Genomic DNA, 24,747 nt, shown 5'->3' with positions numbered 1-24,747 from the left:
GCCAATGGTTTCAGGTTCTCACCGGAGAAGACCGTTTGCGTCCATTTTTGTCCCAAACGTAACCTCCACCCCGAGCCTGAATTACGACTTGGACAAAGCACCATTCCAGTAGTATCAGAGGCGAAATTCCTGGGACTCATTTTTGACAAAAAGCTGACATTTGTCCAACACATTCGTCAGCTTCGCACAAAGTGCACGAGAGGGCTTAACATCCTACGCTCTCTCTCTTCTACCTCTTGGGGTGCAGATCGATGCACTCTCCTACGTCTGTACCGTGCACTTGTACATTCAAAATTAGGAGCCCCTTCCACCCTGGCATGCACAAACACCATCATGTGACTTCTCGCTCAAGATTGCGACGAAGTCTAATACTCCGCCTTCTGTCTACCTGCAGCTCTATTTACAACACCGTGCAGAACATTTTGACTTCTTGCCAGTCTACACAGACGACTCGAAGTCAGAATCATATGTGGGATCTGCTGCTGTCTTTCAAATAACACCATATCAGAGCAGATACCCCTTGACTGCAGCATTTATACTGCAGAGCTGCATGCCATAGAGTTAGCTCTAGATCACATAAGAAACCACCGTTACCAACGGTGTATTATATATGCCGATTCAGTGAGTGCACTACAGGCTTTATCAGCGATGTCACACACATTAACCATCCAACCCTGTCCCGAATTCAGCAGATCATACACAATCTCTATGGAAGTGGATTCGATATCCGCTTCTGCTGGATCCCCAGTCACATCGGGATTAGAGGAAATGATTTGGCTGACACTGCAGCCAAATCTACAGCCCTGACGGATAATCTTGACCTGTTAGTCCCCTATACAGACTACAGGCCAGTGATCCGTAGTAACTTACAATCTCAGTGGCAAGATTCTTGGCATCGCCTGATTACTACAAACAAACTATGTCGAATTAAGCCTGTGATCCATCCTTGGCGGTCCAGCTCACGCAGGGATCGCAAAGAGGAAGTTGTTCTTGCTCGGCTCCGCATAGGACACTGTCATGTTACACACTCCTTTTTGCTGAGGGCTGATGACCCTCCTATGTGCGAGCAATGCGACACCGTTTTATCCGTCCAACACATTTTATGCGATTGTACGAATTTTATAAATGCTCGTTTTAGCGCTTTTACCCATCTGACTGAGCCATATACACTCAGTCAGATTTTAAATGACAACGACAATGTGTCAGCAGTTTTTAAATTTTTAAAATCGATCAATATGTATACACTCATATGACATATACAATTTGCTTTTATGTATTGATATGTCTGTGTATATATATATATATACACATGCAACTTTAGACGAAGTAACCTTTTTTAAAACTAACAAGTCTAATTTTCTTTTTGAATTTTATTCATTCCTTGGCGCACTATAACCTTGCTGTTTTGCGCCACAAAAATCCAAATCAATCAAAACTGGGTATTATGTAGACCAGATGTGGTGTATGTATAAGTGTTTTCTTCTTGATGATAGCCATGTTAGTGTTTTTCACAGAGGCAGGCTTCCTCAGCGCTTCAGCATAGGACTGGGAGTGCTGTGGCATTTGATTTCCCCATCTGTCTTGAAGTACTTCCAACTTCGCTTTGGTGCATTCACAAAATGGGCGTGTAGGTTGATTGCTCACTTTATTGTTCACGAACACCTCTTGTATCAGACGATCAATATGGTTTCCGAACTGGACGAGGAACTGAAGAAGCAGTCGTTGAATTCCTTTCTCGAGTTAACTCTGCAAATTCTAAATACGTTCTTGCTATTTTTGTTGATTTTTCTGCGGCGTTTGATCTTCTATGGTTGTCTAGTTTGTTTGTTCGCTTACGTGCTACCGATTGTCCTCTTCCGCTCTATAACCTTTTCAGAAGTTATTTTGAAAACCGTACAGTTTCTGTTATTTCTGGATCTAACTCCGTCCCGCGCTTTGTCACTAGGGCTGCCCCCAGGGCTCTGTTCTTGGAACATCGTTCTTGACGAATGGCTCCTTAAAACTATTCCTTATACTTCCAAATTGGCTTATTCAGATCTCACCCTGCTGATCCAGTGCAGTTACCGTGCCTCCCTTGAAAGTACTGCCAACTTAGTCATGTCAGATCTCTCTCGATACTTATCAATAACTTATCCATATCCTCTACGAAAACTAAAATGATACTGGTTAAGGGTTCGCTTAATATTTCACGGCCACCTGTTGTAAAACTTCAAAACAAATCACTGTCCATGGTTTCTTCTCTAAAATTTCTTGGTCTGATCATTGATAGTAAACTTACGTTTACTAAACACTTGGAAGATCTCTCAGAGAGTCAAACTTACCTTCTCACATTTGCGTCTCTCTAAACAATCTCGGGGTCTTAATTCTCGCTCTCTACGGTTATATTACAAAGCTGTGTTTCTACCAATTTTTTCCTATGGCGCGGCCGTCTGGTTCTGACATGTTAAGAAGGTTTCAGTACAGACTAAACTTCATAGCATTCAACTTAAAATGCTTCTAGCAATGTGCAGCATCTGCAGGACTCGACTCCTGCTTTGCACGTCCTTAACGGCTGTCTGCCCCTCTATCTCTTATGTACTGAGGCCTGTGCTTCTACATTAGGCACGCTGTCCCTGTCATCTTTCTTGGTATTACTGTCGCTGTGGATCCCAAGGCAGAGAAAAGACTCTGTTGGAATCTTTCATGCAGCGTTGGCAAGTCAGATGGTCCGCTACCTCTTAAGGGTCTTGTTACTTTAAAGTTCATCCCTAACGTCACCTTTGTCACGTTAGAGTCCACTCAGAAGTGGTTTCATTCTGGTCTGTACACTCTGTACTTACTCTCTGGTCATGGCTCCCTTAATGCCAAACTTGCAACTTTCAACCTTGCTGAATCGCCTCTCTGTTCTTTTGGTGTCCTGAAGACTGGGAACATATTTTATACCACTGCCATCAATACCTAGATCTTCGACAAAACCTTCTCTCCACCAGTATCACTGTCCCCGGAAATGAGCCGGACTTCCTGAGCACCACAATTTCCAGTCCCTGCAAGAATTTGCTCGTCATGCTTTTTATCGCCGGAGACGCCTTTTCACTGAACTATGGAATACTTCCTAGTGGAGACCCCTGCTGGGATCTCCACTAGATCATATATTTTTTTCTCCATATTTTTTCTTTTCTCTTATTTTTTTATTTTAATTTATTATTATACTTTTTCATTTGTATTTATTTTTTCTGGTTTCCTATGTTTGGGCTGCTCGATGGACAGGATTTTATTATGTAGTTTTTATTATTATTTTCTAACATTTATTTATTTTATATTTTTTCTTGCTCTGATATTAGAGCAGTAAGAGCTGGTAAACCAGAGGGTTGGGAAGGAGGCCGCGATACATGTGTAGTTGTGGCCTCTCTCCCCGTGGTGTAGACGAACACTGGGCAGGCTTTCCAGGTGATCGCCTGCCTGGTGACAAAACGGCCAGAAACAACAACACATACACTGCACGAATATAACGTTACACACATTTCTGGCCTTTTACAGTGCTTGTGTAATCATCACAGTGTACAAAGGCAGAGATGAATTGACGTTCAGATGCCATCATACATAAGATACTATACATGTCTACAATCGGCGTGTAGGCTGTTCTCCATCTTGGACCACACCTGTATTGCTCATCGCGCAGCCGAGGTGATTCGATTTGTTTGTTTACTCAATGTGGTCTATCTCCAGATGAAGGGAAAGAACCGGGTCGGTTACGTTTCTTTGTGGAAGTCGAGTGGTTCTCATCGCTTGGCACAGTCATCTTCGGGTTTCGCGAATTTCTTTGTCCTCTTTTTGCACGCTGGGGTCTGTTGAGAGGCCTTGGTGCAGCCAGGCTCAGCTTGTTGCGAGTCGTATCTCGATCTAGTGAGAACTACAGCCAGTTGCTGATCAGAAGTATCAGGGTCCATCATGGTTAGCAGTTCTGGAGGATTCCGTATTATCGGAGCTTCGGACAATCGGGTCGGAGCCCACGCAGTTCTGTGTAGCTCCACGAGACAAGAACAATAGTATATCGCACGCAACTGTAGGTTAAGTTTACGATAAATCAGCATACCGTGGAAATTTAAATTAAGGTAAGATATAAGTTTAGGCTGTGCATTTTCTGTGAGGTTAAATTCCGTTCAAGAAAGATTTGTTTTCTCCTTGGCGAACTAGGTCAGCTTTTGCTTTCGCTGTATCTTCCGAGGATTCTAAACAAACGGCTAGGGGTAAAAAAAAAAAGTAAAGTGCAGCCATTATCAACCCACTGCAGGGTGGAAGCCTCCTCAACAATTCATGCTGAGGGAAATGGACCATAATCTGCCACGCTGGTCCAGTGCGGGTTGGCAGATCGACCGTATTCAGCAGGCAGGGGCTTGAACCCCGGTCTACTCAAAGAGCGTGTGCTACTGCACTCCCGCTCCTGCCCACTCGGCTACGGAGGCCGTTTTAGTAGGGAGTAAATCACTTTAGAGCAGGAGGAGAACAATTGTCTACGTTACTTGAAAGCCCTTGGGCACTCAAAGAGAACAACGGTCAGTGATCACCTTATCGTTGCCTGGGTTGCGAAGGCAGGCAGTACATAAATGAAGCGACACAATGAGTATAGCTTATGCAAAGAACAAAATTTCAATTAAAATACTAAAGAATCCAAGAACATCTTATTAGCTTCTCTGGACTACTGCTGTTGGCAGGTTCCGATAAACCACTGTTTTAGAAACAAAATGACTGAGGACAAAAATCACTCGGCCAACTAGACTGGCCCTATAACGGGCATTTTTCGGGTGATGCTACAATATGCGATAGATTGAAGTTGCTGAGTACAGGATCTTAAGAGTAAATTAAGTATCTAAATAAACGGGTCATTTTCCTTACTAGCGCTTTCAGTTGGCTGAATGATTTTTTTCCTTCAAGAGGTTGCTAGTTTCACGTTGGTACGAGATGATAATCAGTACAGTATTGCAGAAGCATCGGTAACGCTTCACGATATATCGAAGACTGTCTTATCAGATAGTCTACTATCATTGCGCCCTGAAATCTAAACCAAATGAAAATACGTGCGCCAGATGGAGCATGCTTCATCTCTGCAGCTCATACGGTCGGTTGTGAATAAGAAATTTGTATACGAATAGCGAGGCACATTCAAATTTTAATACATAAACAGCAGAGATATGACGAAACAGGTAAGAGGCCCACATAAATGGCAAATTTTCTGCTCTTAAATCCTTGTTATTGAATCCTCAAGCACAGGAACACCTTTTTTATCGCAACGAGTTGAGTAAGTCTAGAATGACTGAGCTTCAGAAGAGTAGCTCACGCATTTGACTCAGTAGTGCAATTTGAACTTTGTTCGAATATGTCATTTTCCCATGAAGTATTTATTCAAACAAGTTTCACACAAACTTTGAACTGTTGACATTTAAATGAAGTTTAAATGTCAACAGCTAAACTAATTGAAAGAATCGACTACAATGTAATCGTTTGTTTTCTATCCTGAATGCTGTCATCAGGTCTAATGACAGATTTCAATGTCCAGGGCATGTTGGTGCACAGGTTCGATCTCTGATTTCCTGATAGACCTAATTTTGATAGCAAATCGCGCACATTTGCTAGCAGAATTAGAAACTAATTTCATTTGGCTTTCCATTCAGCGTGCGAGTTTGAGGGAGTTTCGGCACATCGTATGTCAACATCACTGACCTCGCCCTTGAACGGTAACGAATCGCAAATCACCTTCGACATGTTAATTCCAAGAAAGGTCACACTGCCACTTTCCCATTTCCGGAAGGAAGGAACAGGTTTGTCAGTCATAAGGCAATTTGTGCAGTGTGGTGGACTTCGTATTTAAAGCAGGAAAGAAAAAGTTCTACGTCATTGTCTTTTAGTTTCTCTGGTGACAACGAATGTCATGGCGCTTATTCGTTCATTTCACCTTTTTTTGGTTTTAGGACTTTTCTACTTGCATCTTGCCCAAGGTAAGTTAATTATGTATTTTTGAGTTGAAAATTTAATATTTAGTGGTATTGTATAATCAGATATAGCGCACGCTTTATTTTGAAGTATCATATTTGAGGTCATTTAGCGATTTGGAACGTGCCTCGAACGAGAAACATTTTATTATTGCTAATAGACGTATGTATCGAGCTTTGGCACCAGTGGCCTGCATTCGCCAATCTTCTGTATTTACGTATCGTATTTCCTACATGCGTCGACATATTTTCTTTGATGTATTAAATTCATTAAGAAGAGCTTGCCTCGTAATGGAAATGTGTACGGTTAAAAGTAATAAAATACCAACCAGTTTTAGTATTCCTTTCTAAAGGAATTCAGCACTATGGAAGTCATTAAATTCTTACACTTCATTACTAAAAATGGTATTTAATGTATCACTAAACATTACTACATTTATACAGTATAAACACCGTATTTAGAATTGAACTTAAATATAAAAAAATCGTGAATTGTTTTTAATTGCATTCTACAACATCTACATTAGTTTCATTACCGATCGACTGTTATGACTAGGCTGACCAACTCTTGATCAGCCAATTTCGGGATATTGACCTTAAAAAATCGGGATTTTTTTTTTCATTGGTACATCAGATTAAAAAATACCTTGTAATATTAACGTATGTTCATGTCCCTAAATTGACTGGATGACTGCTTTTGTTTCAATTCAACCCCTTCTGACGTAGCCGAGTGGTCAAGGGCGCGAGTGCAGTAGCACCCCCCTCTTAGAGGGGACCGGGGTTCAAGACTGACTAATAAATACGATTAACATTTGTATTATTGTAAATTCCACTGACCTGGTGGTGGTGGTGCCAGAGTATAAACAAGAACATTTTCCTCCCTCACGGGCTGCCCCCGCGTTATCTATGCCAACGAACATGTTTCACATATATTGCCATGTGGCAACACACACATACACATCAATTAGAAGCTTGGATTTTGTTCGTGTTCGGGATCTAAGACAAACATCGAAGATGTAAATGGAGTTTTATTTTTAAACTTTCTATACACATTCACGTTATGCTAGTTAATGAATTTTAGTACGATCTATTCTGCGTTGTGATAAATCGGGACAAACTGCGCCCCGCCTGGAGTATTTTCGGGACCCTCTATTGAGCCAAAAATCGATATCTCGCAAAATTCGACGGGTGGTCACCCTAGTTTTAACCCATCAAAATTCGAAAGGCAACATGTGACCTGCCGTGGAAAACTGTGGCCGACCACTGGATAGACCTTGCCTCCCGCGAGGGAAGGCATTGAAGAGCCAAGAACCCGGCGGTCGATTAGGCATGGTTGTTTTTTAAGTGGGAACAGAATTCTGTTCATACTTCCTGATGTTTACAATTATCCATTTATGATATCATTATTTCGTAGACACTAATTTAACGCGTGTATTACTATACCTTGAACTGACAAGGCTATTCTAGGCCGCTCAAAAGTTATCATTTATTTATTAAATTTCGCACATTTATAAATACCACTCTGGTTAGAGGAATTTAAAATCAGCCATTTTGAAAAGAACCTTGCAGCAGATTACTGTACTGTATTCTGGCATCTTTTTGCTTTAAATTCCTGCTTAGGTATCTTTTGATGAGTATTTCCAGCGGTGAATATCCGGCGGTATGAACCTCCACAGACTAATAACATAGTGTCCACTTGCTGAACTACTCCCAGTGCCACCAGATCTATGAACTAACGCGGCCATCAAAATCCACAGGGTAGACTATAAAGTATTTAAGGGCAAAGGCCTCATGCTACGAGGTAGAATATAACCAAAACGATGCCAATGTAATTAATTTAACTACTTTGGTATATAGCTATGTTAAAATAATGCATTTGCACTAACCTACAGGATACTAACGCGCATGCCCATTGCTAATAAAGTTGGTACTGTTTTGAAAGCAGCAACCAAGTCACAATTTAATGTGACTTGGTTATAAGACCTACACATAGATGGTAATAATAATAAGCAAGTTAAAAATACTACAAAATATTAACTGGAGACTTACCATTGATTGCCTTTTTCGTTCAAGTTTGGTGCACTGTTCAAATCGGCACTGCTCGCTCTGCAGTTCCTTTGACCCGTTTTACCACATAAAAAAAAAAGCGTATTGCCAACCTGCCAACTAGGCATTGACTCGACCACCGAGAACAAAATATGGAACTGTCTAGCGCACAGTTCCGTCTACGGTTCAACTTCAAAGTTGAAAACGATTTTGTGTTTTTATTGGTTATTATTGAAATAGCGGATGAGTATATTATATGCTGGACTGGACCTGTGAATAAAAATATTCATTGCATTGCTCTTCATAACTCAGTTGGCAGTATTTTGATTTAAAAAGCTGGGGGTACTGCAGTTCCGCAGTGCTACCGATGAGCCGCCCCTGGTAGCTGGGTTAAGTGCAGAGAATGACCCAACACTCAAAAATACAGAAATCTTAATGTCGAGATCAGTTACATCCAGGCTTAAAAAGAATTCTAGAATTTCAGCAGAATGAAAATTAATTGCTCAACAGGGTTAAGAATAGCCTTACTGCAGCACACTATTCATTCCATTTAACCCAAATTCTGTATCTGCATGCAGCTTGAAAGGCAGAAGGTGGACAGCCATAGACAAGGCTTTGGCTCTTAATGTTTACCTTCAAAGTCCAAGTTATTGAGAAGGAAGCTCAATTTACCAAGCAGAATTCAACATTAAATGCTTCGGCTCATTTAATGTTGAACATTGCTAATAAGCCAAGATTCTGTCCTGTTTTGCTGAATTGTTTAAGGAAGCAAATAACAGCTATGCAGGAAAAAGAAACTGTGCATACAATGAATAAACAAAGTGCATTATCTAATTGTGAAAATGATGCTGCTGTCCTTCTTGGCCTCTCAAACCAAACTGATACTTTACTTGAATTGGTTCACCAGGATGCCAGTGAGCCAGTAAGTCTCACTGACAAGAGTCAGAATCAACCAGGTACGGTGAGGATATGTACTGGCATATGTCTCAGGTTGCCTAGCCAGAAATATTTTAAAGATTAATAATTGTGAAACCTAAAGATTTACTATTAGGCCCGAAAGATCTTGATTGACAAATTGTTGTATTTTAAAGATTTTAATATGAGGAGTATGGATTGAAATGGCCATCAAACGAATTGTTGAACACAATGCGTATCAAATCTTTTTCTGAAGTTGATTTGGTATTTCATAAGGAAAATTTTGTAAAAAAACTGATAAAACGTTTTATTGACCCTGAGTGGATTGGGAAGCACAAAGCTGATATGCAAAAATTGCTTATTCAGTCTGTTTTAACATAATTTTCAAGGAAGACTGAATAACCACTTTTTTGGTTAAAACCAAAAAGTGCTTGGCTTACTGGTCTAGTCAAGCATCGAAGTCCATTAAAAAAATTGGGAAATGTTAAACATGTGTTGTGAAATAGAGGGCAAAGTTGTCATTATTTTTTTATTATAGATCAGTTGCATCAAAGCAGTATTAACTGACTATTATGAACTACATAAATCCACAAATAAGATCCAACTCCATAATTTGGGTGGAGTTCTATTGTCTGAACTCCAAATCACTGAAATGTCTTATTCTGGCTTTCGGAGACATTCCAAAGTAATCTTCAGAATGTCTCTGAAAGCCAGAGACTTGAAGGTTCTTGTAAATAAGAAATACCTTTTTTTTATAAAAAAAAAAAAAAAATAGTTCAGAATTGACATATAGTTTTCAAAAAAAATTCTGATATTGTTGAAGATAACAGCTGCCATTTGTTTTAGTCTAGTGAACTGTCCACAAAGAAAATCTTAAGAATGTTTGTCTTTCTCAGTATCTTTCTTACAATTCCAGTATCAAAATTATCTGAATTTTGATGCTGGAGTTGTAAGAAATAATGGTATTTGCAAAGGAAGAAAAGCTTATCGCTTAGTAACAGCATGTCATAGCATCTTTACGGTTAATGAAATCAAGGATTGTATCGAAAACTTTATCAATTTGTTTGTTGCTTGTACTGGGCATAATCTTTAGTCATGCTTTTAATTTTGACTTAAATCAACATGCTTTATATATATATATATTACAGAAGAGTGCCTGTGGTGATATTACTATTTTGATTTAAAGACTACATATAATTCAAATCTTTCATATACCCCTCGACATGGGCACCTGTAAGTGGTGAGGGTACCTTCCAGTGATGCTGCTAGCCTTCCAGATTAGCATCACTAGAATCCAATGCCCATACCTTGGTTCCAGGGTTACATTATTGGAATCCGGCGTGTGCAGCCGTGCGCCACGACCTTTAAACTCTGAAGGGGGATCCTGGTGGGTGAGGGGGCCCAGCCCTAAATACCATTTTGGCCCCTGCTTCGACAAGACGGATGGTCCCGGACCGCCCCGACTCGGATTAATCGGTGGGTGGTTCTTACTGCTAGGGTCAACTGCGTTCCAATTAGTCTCCCTCCCTATGGTCCTGGGACGGGATAAAGACTTATTGGAAACGTTGGTATGGTGCTCCTAAGCCTAACTTGGCGTCCCATTCGTGTACCTGCTAGTTCACAAGTGGGCGTCCCCTCGTTGGGCTCCGTGGTGGGTGAGGTACTTATGGCATCGGAAACTTTTCTCTTTACTCCAATGAATAATTTAAATCTTTCAAATCCCTCTGGGACCTCTACGAGGTCCCTACCTGAAATTGATAAAAATAATATAAAGTCAAAAAAAAAAAAAAACTCCAAACAGAAGTTGCACCATCTTCTGTACTTCGATTCCACACTCTACTAGTGAAAAGGAAATAGGTAAAATGTCACCCTTCATTTGGAAGGGCTGGCAGGGTCCCCAAAGTCAGTAAAATGACTTAGATCGGGTGATCTTTTAGTAGAAACTTCCTCAGTGCGACATTCAGAATTGCTTCTCCAAGTAACATCTCTTGGAGGCATTCCAATTAAGGTATCACCACACCGGACATTGAATTTATCACATGGTGTAATTGCCGAGTGGAAAATCCTTGAAACATTTGAAGAGGAGATATGCACCGAACTGAGAGATCAAGGAGTGACAGCTGTTAAGAGAATATTTGTGTAAGGAGGGTAAACCAGTTCCCACTAGGGTTCTTATCCTTACATTTAACCCTCCTGAACCGCCTACTTCCATCAGAGCTGGTGGAAAAATCTATATAATACGCGCAAAACCGTCAGTTGGCCCTTTAGTATCAGAATCCAAGAGCTGGTTCATGATGTTAACTATACATTGGGTAATATATCCACATCAGCCAGGCAACCAGTTCTCCCTGGAATATGCAATTTCTGTCTTGTGATTTCAGTCTTAGCAGCTGGCTGAAAGTTGATACATTGCCATGTATATATCGACAGCTCTTTGCAGCACACCGCCGAATACTCCGACTTATTATTATCATCTGCTTATTAACCTTAGATTCACCCCCTGAATAGCCAGATGGCTAGGAGGGTGTAAAAATATATTTTAAATACAGCGTACAATTTTATACAAATTTTTGATATTTAAAATAATGACATTGTTTAGAAAATTATATTCACTTAATAGCAGTAAATTTAAAATAAAATTGATATTAAATTAATATTTTAATTACAAATACAGGTTGTCCTACATAATTTTTTTCTTTCTTTTAAATTTGCTTTGCTTTTTTAATATTTTTACATTAAATTATTTACATTTCTCATGTAAATAAAGCTCACATTTTATAGTAATTCTGGTGATTTGGTCCAGATTTAATCCATAATTTGGCTTCTGTATCTTAATTTCCTTCAAATTTATTTGGATTTATGGAGGTGTTTAAGTGTTGAATCATGTTACACGGGAACATTCCTTTTAGGGAGTCCAGGGTAGTGAGCTTCATCCTAAGTGGACGTTGCCCGCTCTGGTGTTTCTATTGCTTCACTTCGGGAAGTGAGATATCATCTATCGATGGGGCATCAATCTGATGGGGTAGCAGCTTAGAGAATGTGGACTGATTTTTTTTTTTTTTTTTTTTTTTTTTTTTTTTTTTTAAGAACAGTGAGATTCCAGGGGTCGTGCCTAGAAGAATAGATTTGGAGATGAACGGGTTATCTCCCAGACGGTTCAGCCACTGCAAAATCCAGTATTCCATCGCCAAGAATCTGTTACGCAGAGAGGCAGGTGCTGAGGACTAGATTTCAGATGCATATAAAGGTATAGGAGCGAGACACCGATCAATCTATTGACAAAGCAGATCGATGTTGTGGCAGCCTACGAGCTCCTGGCGGATAGCCCAGAATGCAGCATTGGTCTTTGTCTTGAAGTGATCTTTGAAATTTAAATCTTCATCCGACGTTAACCCTAGGTCAGTATGCAATGATACTTTTGGAATCGTCTCGCCATTAACTACGGATGTCATTCCTGAACTTCCTCTTCGTAATTGTCATGTGGGCTGACTTAGCATTGTTTAGTTGGAGTCCAGCTAGCTGTAAATCTATTAATTGTTGAATTTCATTGGAGTTTTGGTTATTAATTTCTTAAATCTGTTTGGAGTCTTTTTGAAATAATAAAATTAAATCATCGGCGAAGGAGCAGAAATTTGGATGTCCAGTAATGGTTCAAGTAGAATTGCAAAGAGGGTGGTCGACATCCCCCACCCTGAGGGGTGGGGGGTGATGTCGACCTTGTTCATAGTTTTTTGGTGAGATCCATTTTCTATAATTAGCTCTCTCCGGTATAGTAAAGACTCCAGAATGCTGACTATGTGGTTTGATGTCTTGAAATATTCTTTTAGGATGTATAAAAGAGTAGGGATTGACACAGTATCATAAGCAGATTTAATATAAAAATGTCCAGTTGAGCTCTCTCATTCAGGGCCTTTTGCTGAAGAGTATCGAGGAGATTTGAGGTCTTAAATCTGTGTTGGAAGTAACGTGGTCGGTGAGAAAAACAGTGCTGGATAATTACTGGATGTATTAGTTTTTCAAAATTTCAATAAAGTACATCCTATGGCAATTGGACGGAAGTCATTACCAGTCTTGGGGTTTTCCAATTTTAGGGACTGGTTTGACATAATAAGATTTCCAGAGTTCAGGTATGGCGCCTGTATTTAGAATCTTCCGGAAGACGTTAAGGAGGACATCCACAATGTACACAGAGCACACTTTGACCATAAACAGTGGAAAGCCGTCAGGTCCAGTTGTAGCCTTGTTTGGGCAGGCCATTTATCACATCGATGAGCTGTTTCTTAGTAACTGTTATATCATCCATAGCATTTAGGGTTTCCCCAGTTAGACTACGCAGGATTTCTGTTTCTGTGGTCGCATCTGGATAATCAAAATCTATGCGCATCCACTCCTCAAATAGCTTTTCTTCCATGTTAAAGTGATTGTTCTATTTCGAGGAAATTCTCCGGGACATCTTAATTTGGGACAAGATGCATGTTGTGCTCCTCTTGAGGCGCAGGAAGTGAGCTCTCTCTTTTAAACGTTTCGTGGTCTGTAATGTTTCTGGATCTTATCCATTTTCTGTATGCCCTCTGCTTACGTGTAAAGGCGGTTTTCATGTCCAGATGAAACCATCGCTGGATTCTCTCGCTAATTCTGACTTGTTTAGATGCACCAATAATGGCCATATGTCTCAACTGCTCAGCTAAGGATTGGATTGCCTCTTCAGTGGATAATGAAAATAAATTATCCAAATTAATGGTGGAGAGATGGTCGATGACTATTTCAGGTTTTAAGAATTTTGTAGAAAATCAGTTGAGAGTGGGTATCTGAATTATAATTTCTAACTTGAGTTCCTGATACCGTTGATAACGAGAAGGCACAGGTTTTGGATTATAGTGGTTTCTTTTAATATTAAAGTAGGGTGCAAGGGCCTGTCGTGATTCAAGAACTACGTAGATTAAGCGTTAGGAAATGGTCTAAACTATAACCACATGTTCTTTCTATGTAATTTTGTAGAACGCTATCTTAAAGCTTATTCTGAGTTTCTCTTGTGTATATCCTTTTGTTATATAACATTAGCTAGGATTATTTTTATTCAGTAAAATATGCAAATAAGTAATTTAACTTCCATTCATTAAATTTTCTTTGTTCAGATTCATCTGACGACATAAGTAGAGCTCCAACGACTTCTAAGGGTTGTCTGGATTGTATGTGCGAGGTAAGATATAAGTTTGTTTCAACTATTTAAGCAAAGAGTAACACTTTGGAAGCGAAAAAGATTGTAAAAACAATCTATATATAAACTTAATTTTTTCATTAAAAAAAAGCAGCCCGCAGTAGTCCTGATAAGTGAAATTTCAAACTAATTACTGTACAACTTTTTATTTATAGATAAACCGGATATTTTTATTTTCAATACAATTTTTTTTATAATATAGGTAGTGCTCATTTTTCGAACATTTCGATGAACACTTGGGTAGTGCTTCTGCAACATAGTTTGATAAATTGATTGGTTGGTTGTAGGATGTTAGGTGCATTAGCAATTCGGGCCATATTACGTCGTATATGATATTTGTAAATTGCCTGGGTTCTGTGGTCAATTTTCTGGGTGATAAACCTAATTTCCAGAAATAAAAACGATGGTAGAATCGCTCGAGAAAGATTAACTCGGCCATCTTGTGAAAAAATACCCATAAATTCCTCATGTCATTAGCCTCAAGTGCCAAGCGAATTTCAAAGTGCTTTCTCTAGAATTAAGTTAAGAGAAATTTCAAGTGTTTAGTTACAAAGTTTATTTTCTGCTCTTCTAAATAAGAAGTAAGCATTTCAAAAAGAAAGGTACCTTTCTTCTTGTATGTAGAACTAACCCACTAATCGCTTGGTCACTGGTGGTCCCTCGATGTGGGGACCTCCAAGTGATGCTGCTGGACCTCTAGATTAGCATCACTGGGATCCAACGCCCACAGCCTAGGTTCCAGGTTAACATCAATGGGATCCGACGAGTTTGCCGTGCGCTGCGACCCGTGGAAATTAGGAAAGGAAGATCCTGGTGGTTGAGACCCAAAAAAAAAAAAAAAAACCCCAAACTATATTTAGGCCACCCGAATAATTAATATCTGCCCTGCTGCGTCTTATATCTGTTAATTGCGTGTGTTCATGGTCGATTTGTCTGTTTGCTGGACGAAAAATCCCAGTTTCTGGGGAAAAAAACCTTGCTATCTACGCCCGACTAACTCAACCACGGAGTGAAAACAAAACTCATTAAAGTTCCTCGCGTCATCGACGGGATTCGAACCCAGGCCTTTTCCACCCGGTGAGGACGGTGATAATACCACTGTGCTATGCGCGCAGACGAGGGTTGAGGGCCCAGCTTCAACATCACTTTGGCCCCTACTTTGACAAGACGGGTGGTCCTGGAAGGCCCGACTAGGATTAGTAGGCTCGCCTGCGAGAGTCAACCATGTCAATGCTATGCCCCTACCCTCATGGTCCAAGGGACAGGATTTAGGCTGGCCATGATGTGGTTATGGTGTCTGGGTAGCTCTGGCATTCCACTCCTGAGGTAATTTATTGCATGCCGGGTGGTAGCGGGATTCCTTTTGGGCTCCGTGGTGGATGGGGAGCCCAGGTACCGAACCACTTAAATTCACGAATCCTGATAAACTTACTTCTTCAGAGGCCCCAACCCAGTCCCTATCTGCAAATATAGATGAAGACACAGATAGCACTATTACTACAGACAACAAACTGAAATACCATCAGTGCCTCTCCCAAGGTTTTGAATTAAAAATTCAGCCAGCGAAAAACCGATTGGCAAAATGTCACCTTTATTTATACAGAAAGGGCTAGATGGGTTAGAAGGTTCCCCTAAATCAGTTAAGAGACTTCGTTCTGGGGACCTCTTAATTGAAAGTAAAAGAGATAGGCAGTCTGAGCAGCTACTCCAAGCAACCTCAATCAGAGGAATACCCATAACAGTGACACCACACAGAACAAAACTCATTGAGAAGTGTCATTTCAGAGTGGGAACTTCTCGATGTTACTGAGATCTGTTCTGAACTAAAACCACATTCATTCATTTTTATTAATTACACACAATATACATTCAAGATTATGTACATCAAAGTATATAAATGATTTATATACAATATATATATAATTAGATGCTCTGTTACATGTGTCTGTAAGCTAAAACCACAGGGAGCGATTGCCGTTAAGAGAATCAATGTGCGTAGGGATGGGAAACTTGTTAAACCTAGAAACATAATCCTGACTTTAAAATCGCCGACATCTCCAGATGAGATCAAAGCTGGATACAACAGCTTTGAACAACTGAACACACTGAACAACTGTTCAGTGTGTCCATTATGTTCCAAATCCTTTATGATGTTTTCAGTCCCAGAAATATGGCCATTCTCAAATGGCCTGCCATGGAGTCCTTGCATGTGCTCGTGGTGTAAAGGACCATTTAACATGTTCAGAAACACGAAACCTACCTGCATTAACTGAGGGAGAACATCCAATTTACTCACGAGCATGCCAGAAATGGAAAGAAGAAAAAGAAATCCAAAGCTGAACATACCATACCAGGAGGCAAGGAAAGCGGTGAAACCTAAATATCAACAAACCCACCTATCCCCAGAAGGTAGCAGGGAGATGTTCCATCGGAACTCGGACAGACGTGACCATTCCTCCAAAAAAATCACACCCCATCGCACGTTACATCTTAAGCCCACAAAAACCTGCACAGAAAGATCAATCAGTTGCCACTCCTATATTAGTACCTCCTAATGTTCCACTAGTAACAAAAGCAATTTCTAAAGAAAGGACTAAAAGTTGAATTACCTTCCAGTACCTAAGAAAACATGGATGTCGAGGAGAAGGAGGTACAAGAAGATTCAGTCTTGGAACTCTTTGCTGAGGAGGAAATGGACACAAGACAGCGTCAGTACTTCCCCAGGAAAGATAAATCCAAGACTGACAAAAGTAAGCCCACAGCACCTCGAAAGCCGCCTGATGGACCAACCAAGTCAAAATAATGGTTAAATTCCTACAATGGAACTTTCGTGGATTTCAGCGAAACATTGATGACATCAAGACCCTCCTCCAAAGGTATGAGACAGTTGTCTTTTGTTTTCAAGAGACATACCTGAAGGCAAATAAACCCTTCTCTTCGTAACACTACTATCGTTCAAAAGGACGGAACCGGGGATGGACCTGCTCATGGGGGTGTTGCTATACTTCTGGGCAACCATACCCAATTTCAAACTATTCAGCTCTCCACCAACATGGTAGCGGTTTGCCTTACGGTAGGGTTCTTATTAACAGTCTGTTCAGTTTATTTGTCACCTGGGGCTGATATCTCCCACAAAGACCTTGATGATCTCATTGTGCAGCTGCCAACTCCTGGGCAATTTCAATGGACATACCACCCTGTGGGGTAGTGCCAACGTTGTTGGAAGGGGACGTGTCATAGAACATATGCTCACTGACAATGACCTTTCCATTCTAAATGCCGGAACTAACACCTTTTTCCACATGCTTAACCGTATGTTCTCTGCTGTTGACCTCTATGGTTCCCTCTCTCCTTCCTTCATTCACTTAGGTGGTAGAGGAGAACCTTTATGGAAGGGATCACTTCCTCGTGATAACCAATTTACTTGCCGTGCCCACATTTTAGGTTATGTAGATGGAAGATTGATCAGGCTGACTGGAATACCTTTCAACACCTGGTAGATTTTAACATCAGTACAGTCAGTCAGGAGCCTACAATGATGCAGTGGCGTACATCACAGAAAGCATTGTCTATAAAACTACAATTCCGAAAACATCTACCCGGTTTCCGCCATTTCCAAAACCTTGGTGGAATGCTGAATGCACAGCAGCAAAAAAGGCACAAAATAAAGCAAGGGGATATTCTGACGATATGTTACCACAGCCAATCTCTTAGCCTTCAAATGTGCACACACAAGCACGATATATTCGTCATCAGAGCCAAAGGAATCGTGTTTACACTTTACATCCACTTAATTTATCAGAATTGTTAATTTATCTAAAAATGATCGATGTATACAACCACTTGTAGACCAATGTCTAATGTATTGATGAACCCTCGAAAGTAATGGGTGCAATTTGGCCATAGCAGCCCTTGCGCCAATAAATCCAACTGGTCTTTTCCACAATGTGTGGGGATGATGGTGGTAATATCAACAGTGCTACCCACAAGGGCAAAAAATACTGAACTGAAAGCATAATTATTAGGACTTGGGTAATTTTGTATCTGTAAAAAATACAGCACCTAATTATACAACTTTTTTTTTTTCCATTAAAAACAGAATCGAGGATTTATGATTCTTAATTTAAGGATATATTTTTGTTTCGAATTCCATATTCGTTAACAATTCACTTTTGTTACCAGACCTATGGCACATGCGAACCACCAGTCCAATCGTGTGCAACAGGTGCTGACGGAGGTCTCTATTGTGGACCCTTCTACATTTCAAAGGCCTACTGGGAAGATGCGGGTAAGCCTGGAAAGGAATTTGGACTTCCTGAAGGTAAGATACTTTTTAACTTCAGTTTTCTTTATTTCTAATATAGAATCGTGCATCACTTTCAGGCGGAAGCCTCAGACCGGTTCATTACTTTACTAAGTAGCTAAGCTTTGAGGTGTTTCCTAAGAGCATTTCTGGTAAATTGTAGATATAATAATAAAAAAAAAAGACGTCTAGTGTCTTAACCTGAGAGGATTATAGACATTCCTTGAGGAGTCTAAACAACTTCATGCTGCCCATGCCCAAAACTTTCTCAAGATAATTTAGATATCGACTGGCTCTCTAAGTCGGGCATAGTATTAGGGAAGCTGTTTTATGGGCAACCACTGGCACTGCATACAAGAACATAAATAAGAGTTATGAGGAAGAACCATGACGAATGATATCCTGTAGGTTTTGGCAGATGCATGACTTGCAGGTGACTTTGTCTAAAGTACTGCGCAAGGTGGAATTTGTCCGAAATTTTTAGTGGGGTGAGCATTGTGGCCAAGCAAGGTATTTAAGCTGGAATTGGAGCAAGTCAAAGCTGAAATAAAACTCGTGTCACAGTATTGTGAGATAGTGACAATTGGGAGGGCAACTTATGAATTTTTCCCAGAGGTCGACCCAATGGATTACAAGAGGAAGTCTTCGATGTCCGTTGAATAGGCTGAGAGTACCTTGTTGACACTGGATATGGTCTCCCGTCTGCTATTGTGTTGAAGCTGAGATTTCAGGTCATATATTGTTCTCTTTATAAGCAGTTATACTGCTGGAATAAGATCCGTTAGGTGATCCAGAAGGAACTAATAAACCATTGTTTAAAGAAATAGGAAAATTGATTCCCTTATGCTTTCTGAAATTGTAGTTTTCGTAATTTTCTTATTACTAATATTGTGATTTGTTAATGTGCAAGGCTAAGTCTGATGGCCCGCTTCCATCCAGCCCTAAGAGACCAGGACAAGTTCATTTATTTAATGAGACACTGAAATTATTAATTTGCTCAATAAAAGCTTAATGTTATGAATATGACAATAGCCAAGGCTATTTACATTTATTTACCCTTAATATAAAATCAGCTACTGCGATCTTACTTTCTTGTGCTGTTTCAGCGTCTCTACCAACTTTGCAGAACTTTATCATTCATTTGGCTCCTGAGAACACGATCTCCCAACCAGCACAAAAACAATCTTTTCTGCCTCTAGCGTTTTAAACTCGATGCATAACGATATACGTACTAATTATCCCATGTTGAAACAAATCATATCTGAACATATTCTGGAAAATAAGGTGCTTCAAAGAACTGGTTATATAAATTGCTGCAATATTTTTAAAAATTAAAGAATTTATATCAATGAGGGAGAAAGGTGAAGACGCGCTGTTTTAATGAATTATGCAATAATTAAGTTGTCATTGTCAGGTCTAGAAAAATAAATTGAATAAGAGGTTATAGTAAATTCTGTACAGTATTATTAATTAGAGTTGTATGTATGGCTTTCTAGTAACTCGTATTCTTTCCTGATTCATTTAAGTTTAATTCATATAAAGATTTTTGCAACTATTCCCTATTCAGTATCTTCTAGACTTCATAATTATTGCATAATTGGTTAAAAATAGTTGCGTATTTTTCAATCTTGCCTTCATTATTCACTTTCTTCAATTTACAGAACCAGTTCTTACATTCGTCTCGTTTTTCCAGATTTTGTTTTGGGGACACAATATACATCAGTTGACGAGTTTTTTTTTTCTTTGTAACTCTACAGAAAAACTCATATTTTTGTGTGTATCATTACTTATACTGAATAAACTGATAATACTTAAAGAGTGCAGCTGCTGTGTGATATTTGTCTTCAGAATCCAACTTATAGATGTTTTTGTTATCTTTCCTCTTTAGATTTCGAGAATTGCACTGTTCGCAGAGACTGCTCGGAACTTACCATTCAAAAGTACATCGGGAGATTTGGTCAAGACTGTGATGGTGATGGAATGATCACTTGTAACGATGTTGTTCTTATTCACACTCTAGGACGTGTAAATTGCCACAACGTTCAAGATACAATGAATTCAAGCTTCTGGAAACAGTATATTCTTTGTGCTCCAGTAATGGAACCAAGATAAAACAATGATGGAAATCAACTGTTGAAGTGTTAAAAGAAAAGTTGAACTACGTGTGCCAGTAAAAGCTTTAAAAAAACAGTGAAATAGTTAACTTAGAATACACCGTTTAGTGAGTACTGTAGATCTTACTACACATCTGCCCCCAACAAAAACCTCCCACTAGCATAGGCAAAGATCTACTTGTATTCTGAAGAATACATCGGATTTCCTTATTTCATCTCACTAATGTGAATTAACAGCTTATCAAATGCTGTCCTGAAATTGTACACAGCTTGTTTGTATTTCTAAATAAAGTATACACCTTTCTAGTCTGTAATAAATTTTATTACTCATAATTGGCGTCTAATATTGCTATTTATACACACATCAATTATGTCAGTTCCTAAGAAATAATCGACGGAAACAATATTTGCACACCGCCACCATCTATATCTAAACCAAAGGGAGACGAATCTATTAACATCTTGCGCCATCTGTCTGAGACCTCCGTAACTATCGCGGATCATTTTTAAAACTTTGGGTGTCAATTCTGCCATAGCGGACCATAAACCCCGTCGTTGGACACAGATGTTCTCTTCAAAATACTTCTTTAGTTTGGTTACTTCGTCGACATTCGCCCAAAGATGTCTTATGCCAGGATGGAGAAACTTGCTGAGGCTCTGGAATGGAGAGTTGTATCCAACATACAGACGTTTCTCAGTGTTCCATAATTCCTTCAAAGTGGTTGAGGTTCCAAATGAATGTGGAATCATATAGTTCTCTAGTTCGGACTTCAAAAGATTTATCAACTCTGTATGCCTCTCTGTTGAATTTGTCTTAAATCCTAGTTCAAATCCATGAAAATCGAGGATAACTATCTCATTGGTTGCATCTAGAAAGCGCTTAACTTGTTCCGCCATATCCCTAACGGTTACCTCTGTCCTAAACAATCCATGAGTAACCCACAATCTTTCTGTACTTCCAGATACATGCTGGTACATCACCCTCATATCCAAATAGCGAATTCCATACACTAGTTGGCTCCATATGTCCTCTTCTTGAGCCATCTGATAGCGTTTGATTATGTGATTCTTCGTGACATCATGGTACATGTAACTACCAGCGTCGTGAGTTCCAGGTAACATAAGCTCAGCAAGCGTACTATCCCCAATGATGTAACGGTTGCGATACATCCAGTTGGGTCTTGCCCTTATGCACGTGGTTGCTAAGAGGTCTGTGTTGTAGACATAGGCAATCCAATATCCAAGACATTTTGAGGAGAGTGTGCTTGGTTGAAACACTTGGATAGGACACACTACACCAGTTCTAAAGTATCCTGTATGATTGTCTCCTGTTTTAACTCTAACTATAGGATCAGCAATGCCCTCTTTCGGATGATGAGTAAACAGCCCAATCCAAGAGTATTCATCATTTTCCAATTGAGGGGGTATGCCGAACCAATTCAGTTCTAGCTGTCTTGGAACTTCACCTTTTGTCTCAGAAAACGAAGATGACACAGTAAGAAATACTTTGATGCCACCTGTCAAGAAGGAAGTTTAGTTATTTAAAAACATCAAACATCAGATGCACTAATTTAACAGTAACATACTCTGGTGTGCAAAATTTAAGGACCAGTCAGGTTTTCAACTTTAGCTTCTCATAGGAGTGGTCTGGATATGGGAAAGCATACCAAAGGACCTCGTGCGGTACAGAAATGAAGGAAACAAAACGGTACAGAGGGACTTTATTCAAAAATGGCAACATAGCACTGGCTGCCATGATACAGATGCATCACTGCCAAAGATGAAACAAATGGAAGAGGTGGTCCTCAGTAGGAGATATGGCCACCCCTAATGTCGATGCAGGCTTTGCACCACCTGTCCATACTTACAACAATGTTGTTAAGTTCTTGCGGTAACATCGTACATTCCTCTGTCAGCTCCATTTTTAGCTGGTGAACATTTTCTGATGAGCGTGGACGTGCCACTAAGCGTCTCCCCAGAGCGTACCATGTGTTTGATGGGATTTAGACCGGTGGAACGGGCAGGCCAATCCATACGAACAATGTCCTCGCTTTCCAAAAGCATATCAACAGCTGCAGTGCGATGGAGTGTGGCGTTATCATCCATAAACACGAACTCAGGGCCAATGGCACCTCTGAACAGACGCACGTGGGGAAGGATTATCTTAATACAATAGCGTGCACGGGTTACAGTACCGCCTTCCAGTATCTGGAGTTGTGTGCGTCCATCCAAGGTAACGCCTCCCCAGACGAGAACACCTCGACCGCCATATCGATCCCTTTCAGTGATGTTTGCAGGGTGATATCGTGTGTCAATGTCTCGCCAGATTAGCTGACGTCCATAATCGCTGCTGAGACCGAATCTACTCTCATCAGTAAAGAGTACTTTAAGTAAAGATTTTGTGGCTGTAACCTTTAGCAATAGTGTTGGTCCTTAAGTTTTGCACACCAGTGTATTTCTAATATTTAACAAAGATTATTGTACTTTAGTGTAAACAAGTACTGACATCCAATCACTAATGTCAACTTGATTACTTAACTGTACGCATGCCAGTGGTTTCTAAGGAGTGTTCTGCGGACTCCGGAAAAGTCTCGGGGATCCTGAAAATGTTCTAAAAATTTAATCCCTTACATTTGATTATTCTTTAAGGATAACGGGGTTTTCACATCGTTCACAGGCCTAAAAAAAGCTGTAAAGCACCGTTATAAGCAAGCTTCGACCTCAATTATTTCTGCCATTCAAAGGGCCAGAGTAGCAATAGCATTTCGATGAAACGGAGTAGGATATTAAGGACAGGGTTAAAGCTGCTGTTTATTTGAAATTTATAATTTCGCTGTTTAATTCACTTTTGTGATTAGGAGAGCCATTTTTACATCTCAGCTGTAAGGAAGTTCTGTTGGAAGTATAGTAGTTGGAAAGCGAAGGCTCAGACATCTGATTAGCTTTCGAAATTCGAGAATGGGCTGACAACTATTAAAGATTCAGAACGTTCCAGAAGTCCGTGCCTGATCAGAATAGGATATCACATGCGAACTAATCCATTGAAACATTCAAATTATAACTCGTCTACCTATAAAACAGTTAGGAAAAGCTTAAGATGCTGAAGTTCATGACAAGAAATATGTATTTAGTCAAAGCTTAATAAAGAGACGGCACTCACGTTAATAATCCGTTGTGGTTATGAATCATAAAACAGTAGTGAGAAATAATTGGTTAAACTAAAAACGGTGTTTAAAAATCGCGATAAGGAAGCGTGGTTTAAAAAGAGTAATTGAAAAACTTGGCCTAGAGGAGGAGGGGGTGCACCATATCGTCCTCTAGTTATCTGAAGTTAAAATTAAAAAAGGATTAAGGCCAATAGTCAAGAACGACAGACTTTTCGATGGTTCATCTTCAGTTGGCGATAAAAAGAAGAGCGAAAGGATTGCTGTAGATCTTAAATACCCGAAATGTTGTATGTGCTGCGCGTGCTCAGCACAACATTTCAGGTACTTAAGATCTACAGCAATCCTTTCGCTCTTCTTTGTATCGCCAACTGAAGTTGAACCATCGAAAAATGTTGCATGTGCTGCACGTGTCCAGCACAACATTTCGGGTACATAAGATCTACAGCAACCCTTTCGCTCTTCTTTTTATCGCTATTATCTTTTATTTTTATCGATATTGTGACCACAGCTACTTTCATAGTGATTATCTGGTACTCTTAACTGTATATACGTTTCTCCTGAGTTTCGTAAGACAGGTAACTCTTGAGTATTATTTTTAAATAGATTTATACAAATACTATAACCTAGAAAGGAAAACCACCTTTCTTTAATTCCTCTTATTTTTAGTTTATACTAACCTTTTTTTTTCTTCCCTTGGGTCACTAGGTGGCACCGCTCTTGCCTCCACGTGGTGGGGCTGGTAACCTGGGAGAAAACGACAATCTCCCGGAGCCAAAAAGAGCACGTCATGAGAAAATCAATCTCTGACTTATCTGGGCTGCCAGACGCACCCCCAGACATCCAAAATGAAAAACAGTTCCAATGCAGAACTGCCAAACGTCAAAAAACTGAGACAGAAAATTATCCTATTCCTACTTTCTTAATTATCCACTCAACTGGTGAAATTGCAATTGGAAAACTCTCCATTTAGAGTAAAAAAGGAATTAGAAAATAGAGCTGGACCTCCCAAGTCTGTAAA

At 39.8% G+C, this 24,747-nt stretch overlaps 2 protein-coding genes across 2 annotated transcripts; one reads left to right on the top strand and one right to left on the bottom strand.

The window, feature by feature from the left end:
* Positions 1 to 5,852: 5,852 nt before the first annotated feature.
* On the top strand, positions 5,853 to 20,850 carry LOC150091019 (invertebrate-type lysozyme 6-like). Its single transcript, XM_090381209.1, has 4 exons — positions 5,853 to 5,972; positions 14,063 to 14,127; positions 18,328 to 18,466; positions 20,337 to 20,850. Exons 1-4 carry the CDS (start codon positions 5,906 to 5,908, stop codon positions 20,558 to 20,560), a joined length of 495 nt encoding a protein of 164 aa, XP_090237335.1. The 5' UTR covers positions 5,853 to 5,905; the 3' UTR covers positions 20,561 to 20,850.
* A 39-nt stretch (positions 20,851 to 20,889) lies between these two features.
* On the bottom strand, positions 20,890 to 24,152 carry LOC150091018 (PI-PLC X domain-containing protein 2-like). The gene is made up of 2 exons (XM_090380445.1): positions 23,939 to 24,152; positions 20,890 to 22,079 (listed from the first exon to the last, which is right to left on the bottom strand). The coding sequence occupies exons 1-2, from the start codon at positions 24,150 to 24,152 to the stop codon at positions 20,890 to 20,892; spliced, it is 1,404 nt and encodes a 467-aa protein (XP_090236571.1).
* Positions 24,153 to 24,747: the final 595 nt, after the last annotated feature.

This window comes from Mastigoproctus giganteus, chromosome 1, assembly GCF_048544385.1.
Source record: "Mastigoproctus giganteus isolate SK-2022 chromosome 1, ASM4854438v1, whole genome shotgun sequence".
NCBI lineage: Eukaryota > Metazoa > Arthropoda > Arachnida > Uropygi > Thelyphonidae > Mastigoproctus > Mastigoproctus giganteus.
Note: the sequence above shows the minus strand (reverse complement) of the source record. Positions and strands in the feature narration are given on the sequence as shown.

Bases quoted from the DNA above. Each gene is read 5' to 3' on its own strand.
- LOC150091019 (XM_090381209.1), top strand. From the start codon at position 5,906: ATGGCGCTTATTCGTTCATTTCACCTTTTTTTGGTTTTAGGACTTTTC. The intron at 5,973-14,062 runs GTAAGTTAATTA...TTCTTTGTTCAG, and splicing joins CTACTTGCATCTTGCCCAAG to ATTCATCTGACGACATAAGT. The intron at 18,467-20,336 runs GTAAGATACTTT...TTTCCTCTTTAG, and splicing joins GGAATTTGGACTTCCTGAAG to ATTTCGAGAATTGCACTGTT.
- LOC150091018 (XM_090380445.1), bottom strand. From the start codon at position 24,152: ATGTTGTGCTGGACACGTGCAGCACATGCAACATTTTTCGATGGTTCA. The intron at 22,080-23,938 runs GTCTGTCGTTCT...CCTTCTTGACAG, and splicing joins TGAAGATGAACCATCGAAAA to GTGGCATCAAAGTATTTCTT.